The sequence below is a fragment of the Bicyclus anynana genome, chromosome 21 (assembly GCF_947172395.1).
Source record: "Bicyclus anynana chromosome 21, ilBicAnyn1.1, whole genome shotgun sequence".
Lineage (NCBI taxonomy): Eukaryota > Metazoa > Arthropoda > Insecta > Lepidoptera > Nymphalidae > Bicyclus > Bicyclus anynana.
The window spans coordinates 7,013,215-7,028,945 of record NC_069103.1 but is presented as its reverse complement, the minus strand read 5'-3'; the positions used below and the strand labels follow the sequence as shown (position 1 = coordinate 7,028,945).

The window sequence follows — 15,731 nt, the reverse complement described above, 5'->3', positions numbered from 1 at the left end:
CAAAACGTCATTTATTTTTGCCAAGTGGCACTCCTGCCATTTGTGAATTTCTGACTTACGTCAGTGTGGGTGTTTCAGTGTCGGCGGCCATTATTCTACGTATAATATTATAATTTTTTTTGTGTTTTGCGCTGCTTAAAATCGAAACAAAGGACATTTATTACTTTTCGTTATAATCCATCAAGCAATCATTTTGTTTCAAATACATTTATAGTACAAAATGAATCCTGAATAGTAAGTATCTTTTGTGCTATATCCATCAAGGATGGGCTGAATTTCTTTAAATTTTAGCATGTTCACTACATAATACATAATATTTGTGTTCTTGAAGTGCCGTTACCTTACAAAAGCCCCTGCAGTTTTCATTTTGCATCTGAATCGTTAGTAAAAAAAAATCTGGTGACTCATTACGTTCATAGTACCAATGAAATCGAAACGTAATCACGAATTTGTGTGAAGGGTGTTCTACTGATCTCTCGTTTTACACTTCCGCCCGTATGATTAAAAGTTGTAAATGTAACTCGACTTAGAACTAGTTTTACGTTGTCTTCTTTGTTTTGAAAGACAAAGATACGCTTCACTCCTGAGGCCGCAGATTTTGCGTGTTTATCAATACGCAGAACACAACGATATAGTACTTTATAGATGCGTAAATGAATCAGGTTTATTGTTATTCACATAGCAGCCGACGCCCCGCGGTTTCACTTGCGTAGTTCCCGTTCCCATGAGAATACTGGGATTAAATAATATAATCTATAACACTCACGAATTATGTAGCTCTCTAGTAGAAAAATGATTTTCCGAATTGGTTCAATAGATCCAGAGATTATCTCCTGTAAAACCACAAACTTTACCATTCATAATATTAATTACCATATTTGTCTTTGTTTCCAGCGATTACTTGTTTAAACTCCTCTTGATTGGCGACTCTGGTGTTGGAAAGTCCTGTCTGCTGCTCCGATTCGCCGACGACACATACACAGAGAGCTATATCAGTACAATTGGAGTTGACTTTAAAATTAGGACTTTAGATTTAGATGGAAAGACAATAAAGTTACAAATATGGGACACAGCGGGACAGGAAAGATTCAGAACAATCACTTCATCTTATTACAGAGGAGCACATGGGATCATCATTGTTTATGATTGCACAGATCAGGTATATATACTCTTTTTTTTATTTAATATATTAATAAAGTTGTTTTGTTATTTTTAAAATACCGGACTATAAGGAATTATAATCAAACCAGATTCATGATTTAACAAAAAAGTAGTCAATATTGTATTGTCTATCTGTGACCCTGGTAGTGAGAGAGACTAGACACTAATATATTAACAGAGTACAGTAAAAAAGTAAACATTTATTCTTGACCATAATGCTCAAATTTTGTGTAGTCAAAACTATGAATAAGGTGAGTTATGGTGGTAGGGTGTTTAATTCCAAAACATTTTTTTAGACTTTGGTGATTCCAATAACTAATACACCCCTAGAAAATTGTTCAGTAAAATTAAGTATCTTAAGTTATGGCCTGCTTATAGTTCTAAATTACTACTATTTTTTTTTAAATTACTATCATTTTATGTAGAACAATTGGGGAGAATTTATTCCAATAAAGCATTGAGTCAATAAAGTAACCAACATAGCTCAACAAGTCACAAAGCTGAAATGGCAATGGACAGGGTGTAGTTACAGGACATAGTTCAAAAAGCCAATGGTCGTTGGAGTCCCAAGGTGCTGGAATGGCGACCCCGCACTAGAAATCAACTAGTGTTGGTTGACTCCCCACCAAGTGGACTGATAACATCAAGAGAGTTGCAGGGATACTCTGGATGCAGTCGGCTCAGAATTGTTTTGTTTGGATGTCCCTACAAAACGCCTATGTCCTGCAGTGGATGTGCATCGGCTGATATGATTGAAAGGATCAGGAAGTTTCAAAGATTAGATCCCCACTAAATATGATTGAGAAATAGTTAGATAACATTTGAATGGTTGTCTGGTATAATATTGATTTACAAAATCTATATTAAATTATTAAGTGAGTGAAGTTGAGGTCAAAATCTAGTAGCAAATAATCCAACAATAGAAATCTTGGATATATTGTTTTGTAACTGAAATAGAAATCTTTGCATGTTTTATTTCTTGTGTAGACAGTTCAAGGTACTTTGCTGTTTGAATTACATACATAATGGAATCCTACACTTTATAAATTTGAAATTAACTGATATTAAATTTAAATTTTTTATTGCTATTAATCAGATTTTTTACCTAATCCATTATATATTCATACATTATATATTAATGACTAGCTTGGCTTAAATGTAGTAGTTTGTTTTGTCCTCTAAAACAAACTACTAGTAATTTGTTTCCATGAATCCCTATTATACTCATACTTTCCTGTTACTTGTTCATCATTATCTTCATTATCAATCCTGTTCTTGCTGAGCTTGAGTCTCCTCTCGGAATGAGAGGGGTTAGGCCAATAGTCCACCATACTGGCCCAATGCGGATTGGCATACTTCACACATGCAGGGAATCAAAAAAATTCTCTGGTATGCAGGTTTCCTCACAATGTCCTTCACCATTTGAGACACATGATATTTAAATTCTTAAAATGCACACAACTGAAAAGTTGCAGGTGCATGCCCCAGACCGGATTTGAACCTACACACTCAGGAATCAGAGGCAGAGGTCACATCCACTGGGCTATCACAGCTCTTAGCACTGTAGTTGTTGCCCCATAATAATTCTGAGTTCTATGTGCTCAATGCTGTAGATTATTTCCTTATCCTCCTACCTACATCTGTACTACTCATAGTATGTAAGAACAAAATAACATAATAAACAAAAAATATCTCTGGTAGGCAGGAGGTTAGAAAGCACAGTTCACCTGATGTTAATTGATTGCCACCACCTACTTACCTTATATGTACTTATTATACTTGCAACACCAGAGTCACAGATCCTTTAACAAAAGATTTTATTTTATTAAGTATCCTCAGGCATTATTATGTGACTGATATATTAATTGTTGCTAATCAGTGTCTTTTGTTTGCATGACACATTAACATTGTGGCCAAACCTACTTTTTTGATATGAAAACCTTATAATACTTAATATGCAACATATAATACTTATGTATTATATTATGTTGCAGTATTAGTCAAGTTCATACATCATGTTGTGTTTTGATGCGGATCTCACACTTGATTGACCCATTGGACTATTGTCACACATACTAGTGCAAATGTATGTTGATCATCTTTTAAAATAAATAGAAATGGCTATAGTCTAGCAAGTTCGTTGATAACTCCCATGATATGCGGGCGACAGGGGGAAAGACTGTGTGGGTGTGAAATTGTGCGTGCGGGGAAGTGACGTGCATCAGTCATGGGGATTTCATTCATCGCTACACGCTTCCCGGCCCGCGCGGAACATCGGTAGTGTTGCGAACGAAGTTGCCAAGCTATAATAGTCTTTTTTTATAATTATCAAGGGTGCATAATTTTTCCTTGCCTTTAGTTAGAGATCAATAAAGTTGATGAATCATGGAAACACTCTGGCGTACATATATGCATGTGTTAATTAGGCTATCATGGTTATCATAATATGATTAAATATTTATGAACTTGATTGTCCAAATTGATAATGTATATGTAGTCTGTGTTAGATGATATTTTATAATGAGTACTTTTATTATTTTCGAGTTTTCTCATGTTAGGATAATGTGATAGTTTATTACAATTGTTTTGTTTTAACACATTTGAGGCAGTTACCTATATTACCTACTTACTTATAGTTTCTAGTATATGTTCACTCATTCATCAAGGAAATTCAATAAAACGCTGATCGGAAACTTATGTATTCATTTCCGATTCCGATAATATGCAATGAATTCATAATCCAAGACTTCCAAACATAAGTCGCCTACAATAAAATTCACTGTTGTGAAGCGTATTGTTTTGTTGTTGTAACTGACCACCGGTTGCTTGGGCATTCAAATGTCCCGCAGCGGGATTATTTTGTATTATATTTTGTAATATTGTTAAAATTAAAAAAAGGACATAAATAAATGAAAGTAAATGATAAAAACGTGACATGTGATGCACCTAAAACGTAACACGCGGTGCCCCTAAAACGTGACACGCGGTGCCCCTAAAACGTGACACGCGGTGCCCCTAAAACGAGTCATGTGGTGTCCTTAAAACGTGACATGTGGTGACAGTAGACTAAAATGTTAAAAGGTGAAATAATTTGTTTGTTCGCCAGGACTCGTTCAGCAACGTCAAACAGTGGCTGGAGGAGATCGATCGTTACGCGTGCGACAACGTCAACAAGCTGCTCGTTGGTAACAAGTGCGATCTCACGACGAAGAAGGTTGTCGACTATACCACAGCTAAGGTAATTCTATACCAACTATGCACTAGCGGACGCCCGTGGCTTTGTACGCGTGAATACGCTTGAAAACCTCAGTGGTATGCGCGGTGGATATACTAGACGGAGGTCCTGAGTTCGATCCCCGGCTGGGCCGATTGGGGTTTTATGCAATCTAAACTATAAACTCTACGACTTTCGAATATTTACAGGGCAATCCTGTGACTCCTATGGCAATGTGGTTAGTCTGTACGCCGTAGAAGTATCCAAAGCTGCTCTAATAGGATCTTACCAAATTTGGCTAGGCAGAGAGAAGAACACGAGCGGAGCAGTGGAGTGTTATTCGATTGTCAAGGAATTCCTTAAGCCATTGGTCACAAGTCCTGTACTTGCCGTATTTTGACTATAATCTCCTGTCTCAAATGATCTGTGATCTCTGATGATTAAGCCAACAAAAAGACTGACAGACAGACAAAAATTAAAAAAGAATAAAATTTTAAATTTTATGAGCATGCTAAAATTATTATGTGTCAGCCTTAAAAGAACGATGATTGAGAGTCTGCTAATGATTGCCTACTGCTACAGGTAAATGAAAGATAAGAAAGTGCAACGCCCTGTTTTATCATCTTAGGAAAGTAAACAAAGTCCCGCATATCACGTAAATTTAAATTTGAACCCTACTTATCTTTATATGTCATAAAAAGTTTTCAAAAAAGTTCATCATCTCTCTTTGTTCATTGGTAAACTGTTTGGATGTATGCCAAAACTTGAACAATCCAAATTAGTCAGCAATAAACTTGGCTAAAATGGTCTTGAACTTAGTGTGTACACAAGCGCTGAAAAACAACACCCAATAAATGGAATGGCTTGTATTACTTACGAGTGGAAGCTATCGAGGCTCAAATATAGTACCGAATTATTATCGTAATTCGTACAGCACTTTATGTAATGTTTAAAATTTAAAAATTCACACAAATAACTACTATTAATTGTTTGTTAGTTATTCGAACTACTCCGTAACGAGTAGATCGATTTTCTGAAATTTTATATCGGGTGGGTCTGAGAATCGGCAAACATCTATATTTCACCCTTAAATCCACCCCAAAATTTTTAAAGGACAGCAACATTTTCTGGTTCAGCTAGTACAATATAAAGTCCACTGATGGATACAGATGGCTTCCCTGCCTGCATTGGTGTTGCTCCACACTGCATGTTGCCGTCTATGGTCACATCAGAGTCCCAACAGATCTTAGTTTTCGAACCATGTGTGCTATCCATTACCACTCCACGCATATTACTAACAAGTCCTAAATAGCTGTTAGTTATCCAAATAACCTTGTTGTACAGCAATATGCAGAGCAACTGGGAATACCATTCCTCGAGACGTCAGCCAAGAACTCCACGAACGTGGAACAGGCGTTCATGACGATGGCGGCGGAGATCAAGGCGCGCGTGGGGCCGCCGTCCGCGGGCACCGCGCCCGGCGGGCCCGCCGTCAAGATCGACCAAGGCCGCCCCATCGACACCGGCAAGTCGTCCTGCTGCTGAACACGACGCACACGGTGAGTGTACGCATAATCATAAAGATTAACTGCTTTTGGAAGTTTCTTTGATTTTTAATGTACACTACTACGTATTGCTTCGACGTCCCGGCAACGCTGACCGCTTCCATACGTCATTTCATACTCGAGAGCTCCGAGTCCGTGTCCGAGATCTGGGGCATATTTTTGAGTAGGTATTATGAGTCATATTTTTGAGTGAGAGGAAACAGTAAATTTTCGTCTTATTTTTTTAAATAACTTGGAATTTCATTTGATGTGTAACGTGTTGCAATTTTAAATATTTTTTTAATTTTGTCCATCTTGCCCCCCAAAAGTAATCTTCTTATTAAAACAATTAATAGTTTAGGGTTTTCCGGAAATCTTTAAATAGAAAGCTAACTTCTGTATTTTTTAAAATTTTAAATTAGGGAAGGGTTAGGTTAGGTTAAATGTCTATTTTCTTGAATAAATTTGAAACTATTTATTTCAAAGTTACAAAAAAAAAATGTTAAGATCCTCTTAACAAGCTCTTTCATTAGATAAGTCATACGATGCAGTTTGAATTCTTTTTAAATAATTTTCCATCTTGCTCCCTAAATATGGGTGACATTCAATCACTTGGGAAAACACAGTTATTTTGAAAACACACTTCTATTTATACTTTTATTTAAATTTATAATCTAGATAATTATTTATTAGTTTAATGTATATATTTTATTTCGTTTGTGAACACAGGCTGGCGGCGGGAGACAGCGCGTGGGTCGAGGCACGGGCCGCTAACCGGCTATTAAAATGCAATTACCACAAAAAAATTCACGATCGCATCCCTATTATAAATAAAATTAAATTATATATAATATTATAGTGCCGGGCGTCCGCTCGTCGTAACGTTACGTCATAAGCTAACTCCATTTAAGTTGCTACTGTCCGATATATCGTTAGTTAAATGGAAAACGTGGTGAAATGGATGGGTGTATGTTTATACATGTTTATATATAATGAGTATCGTAGGTTAATTCCGTGCTGTAATTCCAAAATGATGTAACAGGACGCCGAGAAGTAAATGTCGGAGAGGTGGATGATGTAATTTTTTTTTAATAATATATGTTTTGTTTTAGTGCTCATGTTGTTTTTCTTTTACCACAAATTAATGACAGTTTTAACACTACTAACTCGAACTTTTTGTTTACTAGAAATATTTAATACATAATTTTATTTATAATTATGTAAAGCAATTAAAACTGAAGTAAACGGTATATGAAATAATCACTAAGTTGTTTTTACATTCAACGAAAATTTTAAAATTTTTTGCGAATATTAAATTCGCAAAAAATTTTAAAATTCGCATTCGTGTAAACTCCATGCAACGTCACTCCATTTAACGACAAACTCGCTAAAGCGTCATCACATAGCTTAGATGGTTTAGCTTGCCTTCCATACAATGATACACTATAGAGTGTATCATTGTATGGAAGGCAAGCTAAACCAATACACCCACTCTCAATACCTTGTAAATTGCCAAAATTGAGAAAACCGCACAGCTGTGTACGCTCTTGTGTCGCTTTATTATCCTAGACTAAATGCTGGACTGTCGGCATCATGCAAAAAATATTTTTAAGAAATTTGTTCTTTTGTTTACAAATTGGGATCGCATACCTACTGCATATTGTAGACCGTTGTTGACCATGACTAACAAGTAGAAATCATGGACTTAATATGTTATCTTAGTTGTGTATATGTATTCTTAGTTGCTCACAAACTTTCAAACTGTAAACATGGGTAGTAAAATAAAATCACTGTATTGACGAAAAACTTTTACTCATACATCTTCTTTTCATTTAAAGATAACTCGTATAACGCCATAAAATGTACTGTATCTTTAGTGTCGTTATATAGAGTTTACAGTACACTTTAATGTCTGTATCTTTACACCTCAAGTTTCTCCGTTTTACTTCTCGGCTTTCTGCAACATCGAAGATGCAGGCAAGACCTGAACGCGAAGCAATATGCGAAATGTTATGTGTTTTTGTATCTAGTGTAACGAACCTTGTGTGATCAACTGTTTGAGGTTCCGAGGGCGAACAGTAAAAATTGGCTATTCGATACGAATTTTATGATAAATTTATTAATACATGGTTATTTTTTAGCAGAAAACCTAAGGTATTGCTGTAAACATATCTTACCTGACCTTTTTAGAATTTTTAACCCCTCGTTTTTTAAATCCTAAATGATGGTCTAAATTAAAAACCACTCTATATATTTACACTAATAACATCTTACTCATCTGATATTAATACATAACATAGATTGAATTATTGTAAATTCGCTTGGATTTAATAAAATTATACTAAAAACTACATACTGCTATAAAATAACAATGTATTACGCTAACACTAAATAAATATGGAGTAATTATTGGGTAAATAATACGATAGTTCAACTGCACCACCGTCTTTGATCTTGCCGTATGACGTCATCCATCTTTCGATCACTTTAGCTTTAATAATTGCATCTGCTACCAGCGTCAAATTTAAGTAAATCCATTTTCTATTTGAAAAATAAGTTTCAATTTACTCGTGATGATATTAAGTGCAATCTCTCGATTAAAGCCAAGTTACACAAGGAGTTTCTATTGAAGAAACATAGTGTCACTATATTGAAGAAACATGGTGTCACCATATTGAAGAAACATAGTGTCACTGTAATTGTCATAAAATGATTCTTGGATACGCCTGCAATAATATAGTCGTAGGTACATAGTCGAACAAAATCAAGATGAAATACGGTATGGCACATATAAGATACTGTGAGAGCTAAAAGCGCAGGAAAGATTAATATAATTGGCTCGGCCATGCATGATTGTGTGTACAGCTGAGCGGTGGCCCACCAATTATGCCCACTTCACTTCGGTGGTGGTGGGCCATCATGGCAATGGTCTAAAGGAGCCATTATAGATGTTCGTATTCTAATGATTGTCTTAGTTACTGATTGCATGTAACGTCATAGAGGTTAGACATACTTGCAAAATCCAATACCAGGACTTTCAAGTACGAGTATATAAAAATAGTACGGCTATATACAAAATAATACTAGCTAAATACCGGGTTTTAAAATACTTTAAAGTATGTATTTGACAGTGGTCTCCTGTGGAGGAAAGGAAATTAAGCCATACTATAATCAATCAAATTAGCAAAATAAAATACTTCAAACTATTTTTTTTCGCTATTAGGATTGTGCTCCTCATTTCTGGAGGAATAGGGATTAAAGACCTGGTAGCGTAAATATGTCTCATCTCTACTACGTCATATTTCGAGACACGAAAGAGATTAACGTCGACCAATAACGGCGGAATCAAAAATATCGCTCTCTGTTTCGTTGCGAGGGACGAAAGAGTCAAGTTCGTTGCTACTGGTTGACAATAAGTCTTATCCTCGAGAGATATGTTGATGATACATGCCTAATGAGCACCAAATCGTTTGATTGGCTGCGCTGTGTTTATGAATGGCAAGTGAAAATGTTGAACTGTCGATTTTAAAAATTAATATGGAATGTTGTCTGTCTTGCAATGTAATTCAAACTTATCGTGTCTGAACGTTGTCCATTTCGTGCGTAGGCTAATTGTGTTTGTTCGAGCTTCTGTTGAGTTTCATCGTTCTAAACGTCACCGAGGTACTATTATTATTCTTTTATTTTTTGTATAACTTCGTATGCACTGGGTGTTATTCCGCATAGGTATATAATGTTATTTATCTCGAAGATTTGAATCGTACATATACCTAACCTTTTATTCACATGAGTTAATGCAGTACGTGTCATCAGTGAACGATTTAAGACACGCGACTGTAGGTAATGTAATGAGATTTGGTTAAGGTCCTTCAATTATAGTCAAAATCTCACCGCTGGCAAAAATTTTATACTGTTAGATATGTAGTCACTAGTGCGTCAAAACCGAGGCGAACAAAGGTAGTCTTAATTTCATTTAGTCGCGTAGTAATCAACGAAAGTTATTTAAAAAAATACTTAAATATTGTCGTAATGTCGAGTTGTGTGTTCAGGAAGTGTAAAAACTATATATACGTAAATGTAAGTTAACAAATTATGCATGTGTGTGCGCTCAGTGGAGCAGCTAAATTCGGATCATCGTTGACTGCAGGCTCAGCAATAAGTGCGTGTGAGAGCAATGTTATAATATGGTGTGCTCCCTTGCATCTATAGGTCTTATCGCAGCGTGTAGTGATGTACAATGCCCGTGTCGATATTGTTATCGGCAAATACATAATTAATTTTAATAGTTTTGACAGAAGTTTAAAAGAGCTTAAATCTATAAATAGTAGATCAGTGGAAAAAGTGGGTATATCTTCGATTTAAATCTTTGATTCATTGTAAATGCGTACTGGGGTTGTGCTGTGTTCAAAATTTTGTGTTAGAATTTCTTATTATCACTCTAGTAGTTATATATTTTAACACAAAATTGTAGATATAGCAAATTGGCCTTAGTGGAATTAGACAGATGTATAGTAAACTGAACGTATAGCCATCGATTATTACAATCAAGCGGGAACATAGTATTAATTAAAAGACATATTCAATAATAATATAGCTGATGATATTATCACTTATGATGTGATGATAAAAAAATGTATTGCTCGATGTTTTAAATAATAATGTGCAATTGAAGGAAACTGGTATGCCTTGGACTCTAGCCATATTGTGTAATGCTTTCTATAAACGCTAACGCTAAAAGATGTATGGGAATGACATTATTCATTGAAGGGTCACGTGACCAATCTCTCAATCGGATGTGTCATTTCCATACTTTTTATTAATTTTCAGAGCGTTAGCGTTTGTCGAATGATATATGTACTTACTCGTAACGTGGGCCTGTACGCATGTAGTACGTCGATTCTCTTTCTACAAACGAAAATAAAAAAATGTATGGGAATGACATTCATTATCGACAGGTCACGTGATCAAGTTGTCGATTGCTTCTGTCATTCTCATACATCTTTTTAGTTTTCGAAGCGTTGGCGTTTGTAGAAAGAAAACGTGCCACATGACTAGAGGATCTTGTCTTTATTTGAATAATGAATTATTGTTGATAGAGAGAGATGAGATGTCATAATGTTTACAGTATGTACAATATTAAGGGGTAGGTATAATATATGTACATCAAAATTAAAGTTCTTCAGTCTAATTCACGTATGTTATTTGACATGACATATACGAAATTAATAAAGATCAAATTAGTGAATAGACCAACAGATGTACTTGACAATTATGCCAGCTTTACACAGCTGTTTGGTGTTGCTTAAATGTATTGTTAAAAATTAGTTACACTTCACCAAACAGATGAGAGAGTGCATGTGACCCAGAGTGAATAAAAGTCAGACATTTTTCTTTGTAAATCTTATTGGTATTTATATTCTTTATCATTATCAGCCTATTATAACGGCCCACTACACGGCCAGGCCTTCTTGTAGGAGAGAGGATAAGAGATATTCATCATTATCCCATATTCGGCTCACTGCTGAGCACGAGTCTCCTCTCGAGGGGTTAGGCCAATAGTTTTTACCACGCGGGCCCAATGAGGATTGGCAGACTTCGCACACACAGAGAATTAAGTAAATTCTCAGGTATGCAGGTTTCCTCACAATGTTTTTCCTTCATCGTTTGAGTTATTCATACTTACAACAATATATTTTTTTATTAATTAACTGCTTCCAGCGACAATTTTTCGTTATCATATTAATTTATGAACAGGCAGAGGGTGAAAAATGATTATGATGATGACTTGATTTTACTCTAAAATGTTATTCAGATAGCACGGTTACGGTGACAGTCGCCTATATGACGTTCATAATAAATACGTACTATTATCGTGAATCGCGGCAAACTTTCAAGAGTGAAACGAACTGTCACTTGCACCAACCTAGATGAAACGAACTGTAACTAGTTTTTTTATAAATATTAATTACTTATTGTATATTGATAATACTTACTATACAAAGATTTACTTTTTAGCTACATTTCCATACACATAGAATGATTGTTTCACTGTATTTAGCTATTATGAATCAACAATAATCGATAATGCAATTGTTATTTACAACATCGAGCGAAATGATAAATTATTTTATTATTTCTATAATATTAATTGTAACTTACTCAAGTAATGTTATTTTTGTACTATTATGTGAAGAATGTTAAGTTTACTTAATCGATCCGCTGACCCACTGTAATTCTGTATTGAGGGTTTCTTAGAAATTAAAACAGTATGCTATTAAAAGATGTTTTATTTTGTCTTCCTTTAGCCCTCATTCGCACGTATTTTGTTTAACGGACGTTAACAACAACAACTCATCATATATTCGTAGTCGTGACAAAGGCCGTGTAAGTTGAGAGGACACTGCAAGAAGTCCGGACACAGGATTGGCATCCTGTCTGTAAGAAAAACACACGAATTATAAATAAAATAGGTAGAACTAAACTTGAAAGAAGAAATTTTGAGATATCTAAATGCAGTGGCGTAGCGTTGCCTGGAGAGGCCCTCTATGAAAATGAGTTGGGGGGACTAAATGAAGGGTAATTTCTCGAAAAAAAAATACATATGTAGTTATCACTTCCTTCTGGATATTCAGTTGGCAACAGATCAAATTAAATATAGGTACACTTATCTTGCCTTTATTTTCAGCAAATTAAATCATCTACCTATAAAAATAGTAGAAGGCTCAAAGTCACTCAGCGGGCTATGCTTAGAGTTTCTCTGCGTGATCGAATCAGAAATGAAGAGATCCGCAGACGAACCAAAGTCATTGACATAGCTCAGCAAGTCGCGAAGCTGAAATGGCAGGCCGCATACGTCGAAGAGCCGATGGACGTTGGGGTCCCAAAGTGCTGGAATGGCGACCCCGTACCAAAGCGCAGTGTTGGTCGACCCCTCACTAGGTGGACCGAGGACAGCCGCTGGATGCTGGCGGCTCGACACCGTTGTGCTTGGACGTCCATCGGCTGATAATGATGATGATGGATGATGATGATGATGATAAATATAGACTTCGTAAATGTCAAAAATATAGTTTACCAAGACTATAGGCGCAGCCGCAGCAAAAGCCGTGTATGATAGCTTCGTCGTCTTCGCAGCCGTGTGGTGGACAGCCGTTACATCGGACACCAATGCCTAGCCATGGCATGTTCCCTATGGCAGTATTGAAACATATCAATGAATGAAACAGTCATTGGCGTATCTAGGATTATTTTTTAGGGTGGGCCTGGCCTGACATCAAGTCTATTTTTTAGTAGGTACCATAATAGAATTTCATATCGTTAGCCCAGAATCCTAGGGTAAGCCAATTTCCCAATTCCAAGTTGTTCCTGAGAATTTCTTTTAAGAAAAACTCAATACTAAAGGAATTGAACGCAGGACCTCATGACGTGAATCGTAGGTTCGAATCCAGTCCGGGGCATGTACCTCAAATTTTTCAGTTACCTACATTTTAAGAAATTAAATATAACGTTTCTCAAACGGTGAAGGAAAATATCGTGAGGAAACCTGAGAATTTCCTAATACCTACCTACTCTATGTGTGTGAAGTCTTCCAATTCGCATGGGGCCAGCGTGGTGGTGGACTATTAGCCTAACTTCTCATAATATTAAAGTCTCCTTGAGACTCGTGCTCAAAAGTGAGCCAAATATGGGTTGTTAATGATGAGCCATGTAGGTACTTACATCTCGGAGACTTCCTGACTGCACTGAAACCAGTATCGGATGAACGGAAAAAGAATCCCAAACAATTGGTACACAATAAATTGATTACAAATAAACAAAACATTATCCTGGTCAAGTACATTGTTGTTGATACTTGGGTAAGGTCAAGAAACGTGTAAGTAATGAGATTAGTTTCTCTACAAATTCTTATTTATACGACGAAACAAGCCGAGCACAACAAGTAGACAGAGAGACGGTGACAGCCAGACCTTCGTCATTTTATCATGCTGCTACTATAGATGAGTAACATAACCAACTATGGACTTTGGACCGTAGTGGCTTTGGGAGATAGCAGGTCTCAAGGATCCACCAACCAAACTCAACCACCTAAGTATAAAGTATGTTTTTTTTTATATTTTAATCGGCATAACATGGGAAATTATATCCTCATTTTGCTCAATCGCAACCTTTCGCAAGAGACCCTTGAAGTTTAAAATTAAATAGTGTTCTTCGAAGGGTTGCCGCGGAGCTAAGTGACTGGCGACTGAGAATATGATTTCTTATATTCGTTATCATCCCATATTCGGCTCACTGCTGAGCTCGAGACTCCTCTAAGAATGAGAGGTGTTATGCCTAAGTCCACCACGCTGGCCCAATGCGGATTGGCAGACTTTACACACGCAGAAAATTAAGAAAATTCTCTGGTATGCAGGTTTCCCTACGATGTTTTCCTTCACCGTTTGAGACACGTGATATTTAATTTCTTAAAATGCACACAACTGAAGGCATCCTTCGGAATCGGAGGCAGAGGTCATATCCATTGGGTTATCACTGCTGCACTGCTATTTCTTATATTATGCCGAGGGAAACATAAAAAAATAGACTTTATACTAACGACGGTTGAAGGTCTGCTTCGGATCCTTAAAATCTGCTACCTCCCAAAGTCACCACGGTCCAAACTTCATAATTGGCTACCATACTTACTAAGCTGGAGCATGAGCTGAAAATCTTTCAGCTTTTTTAAAATGACGAAGGTCTGATGTTCACGGGCTCTTAGGCAATAGGTACCTATTTTAAGAATTTGAGGTAAACAGTAATTAGTTTTAGGTCATTGTCACGGAGACAACATTAAAATATTATTAGACTGAAATATTCCTTGAGTCACCTAAGTTATATTCATACAAATAAGCAGGTATATTATGTTCTATACAAATGATATAAAGATCTATGCTTGATAGTATGCTTCTTGTTCACTGGCTTGCATAAGGGTTTTAGCAAGGATAAGCTTTGAATAGATGAATGAGAGACTAAATAATTGCGATATTTATGAATGTGTTCTTATATACCTAATATACAAGTGTTTATATGCATACGAGTATACCTACTTATGTTGTAGGTACTATAAAGTACATCATATTTAACCATTTTACAGACGTCATAAGTTTTGTTTTATATCATTGATAGGGAGGATACTGATAGCGAAAGCTGTACTTGGGCACAGATTACCTAAAATAAAACAACGTACTTAGATAATAATTTATATTAAAACATTTATTTAAAATATTTCATTTGGCACATTTTAATGTAAAAACCAATAACAAAATAAAGAAAGTAAATAATATATAATAACAAAAGTATATGTAATTTTTAATATACCTACCTAACAAAAATGAGATCAAAAATAATATCACAATAGTTATCTTAAAACATAACACTCTTCAGAACAACTCATTATATTACCTACAAGACAAAAGTAGGTACATGCATGTACTATAAAAAAATACGACCTAATCAACTGAATTTCAAACCGATTCAATCTCTTAATTAAGAACTTCCAGAGTCCTTTATAAATTCAAAACAAGCATATTCCGAAAAATACAATACGAGAAACATTGAATTTTTTAGTACATTTAATATAATAAAAAAATCAGCCCTCATTCGTACGAGAGTTTTTTAACGGACGTTATAAAAGCTTTCCAATATATGGAGTTAAATAGAAATCTATTGGCCAAAATTGAAAATGCAACAGTGCCAAAAAGAGCCTCGTGTTTTAAAAACGCTATATACCTACTTAGGAATCCATTTTCAAAATCCAAAAAAACTCTCGTGCGATT

The 15,731-nt window shown here is 35.7% G+C and overlaps 1 protein-coding gene across 1 annotated transcript; it reads left to right on the top strand.

The window, feature by feature from the left end:
* The first annotated feature begins 18 nt into the window (after positions 1–18).
* On the top strand, positions 19–12,199 carry LOC112057249 (ras-related protein Rab-1A). Its single transcript, XM_024097747.2, has 5 exons — positions 19–234; positions 895–1,159; positions 4,268–4,399; positions 5,720–5,934; positions 6,649–12,199. Exons 1-4 carry the CDS (start codon positions 221–223, stop codon positions 5,918–5,920), a joined length of 612 nt encoding a protein of 203 aa, XP_023953515.1. The 5' UTR covers positions 19–220; the 3' UTR covers positions 5,921–5,934; positions 6,649–12,199.
* Positions 12,200–15,731: the final 3,532 nt, after the last annotated feature.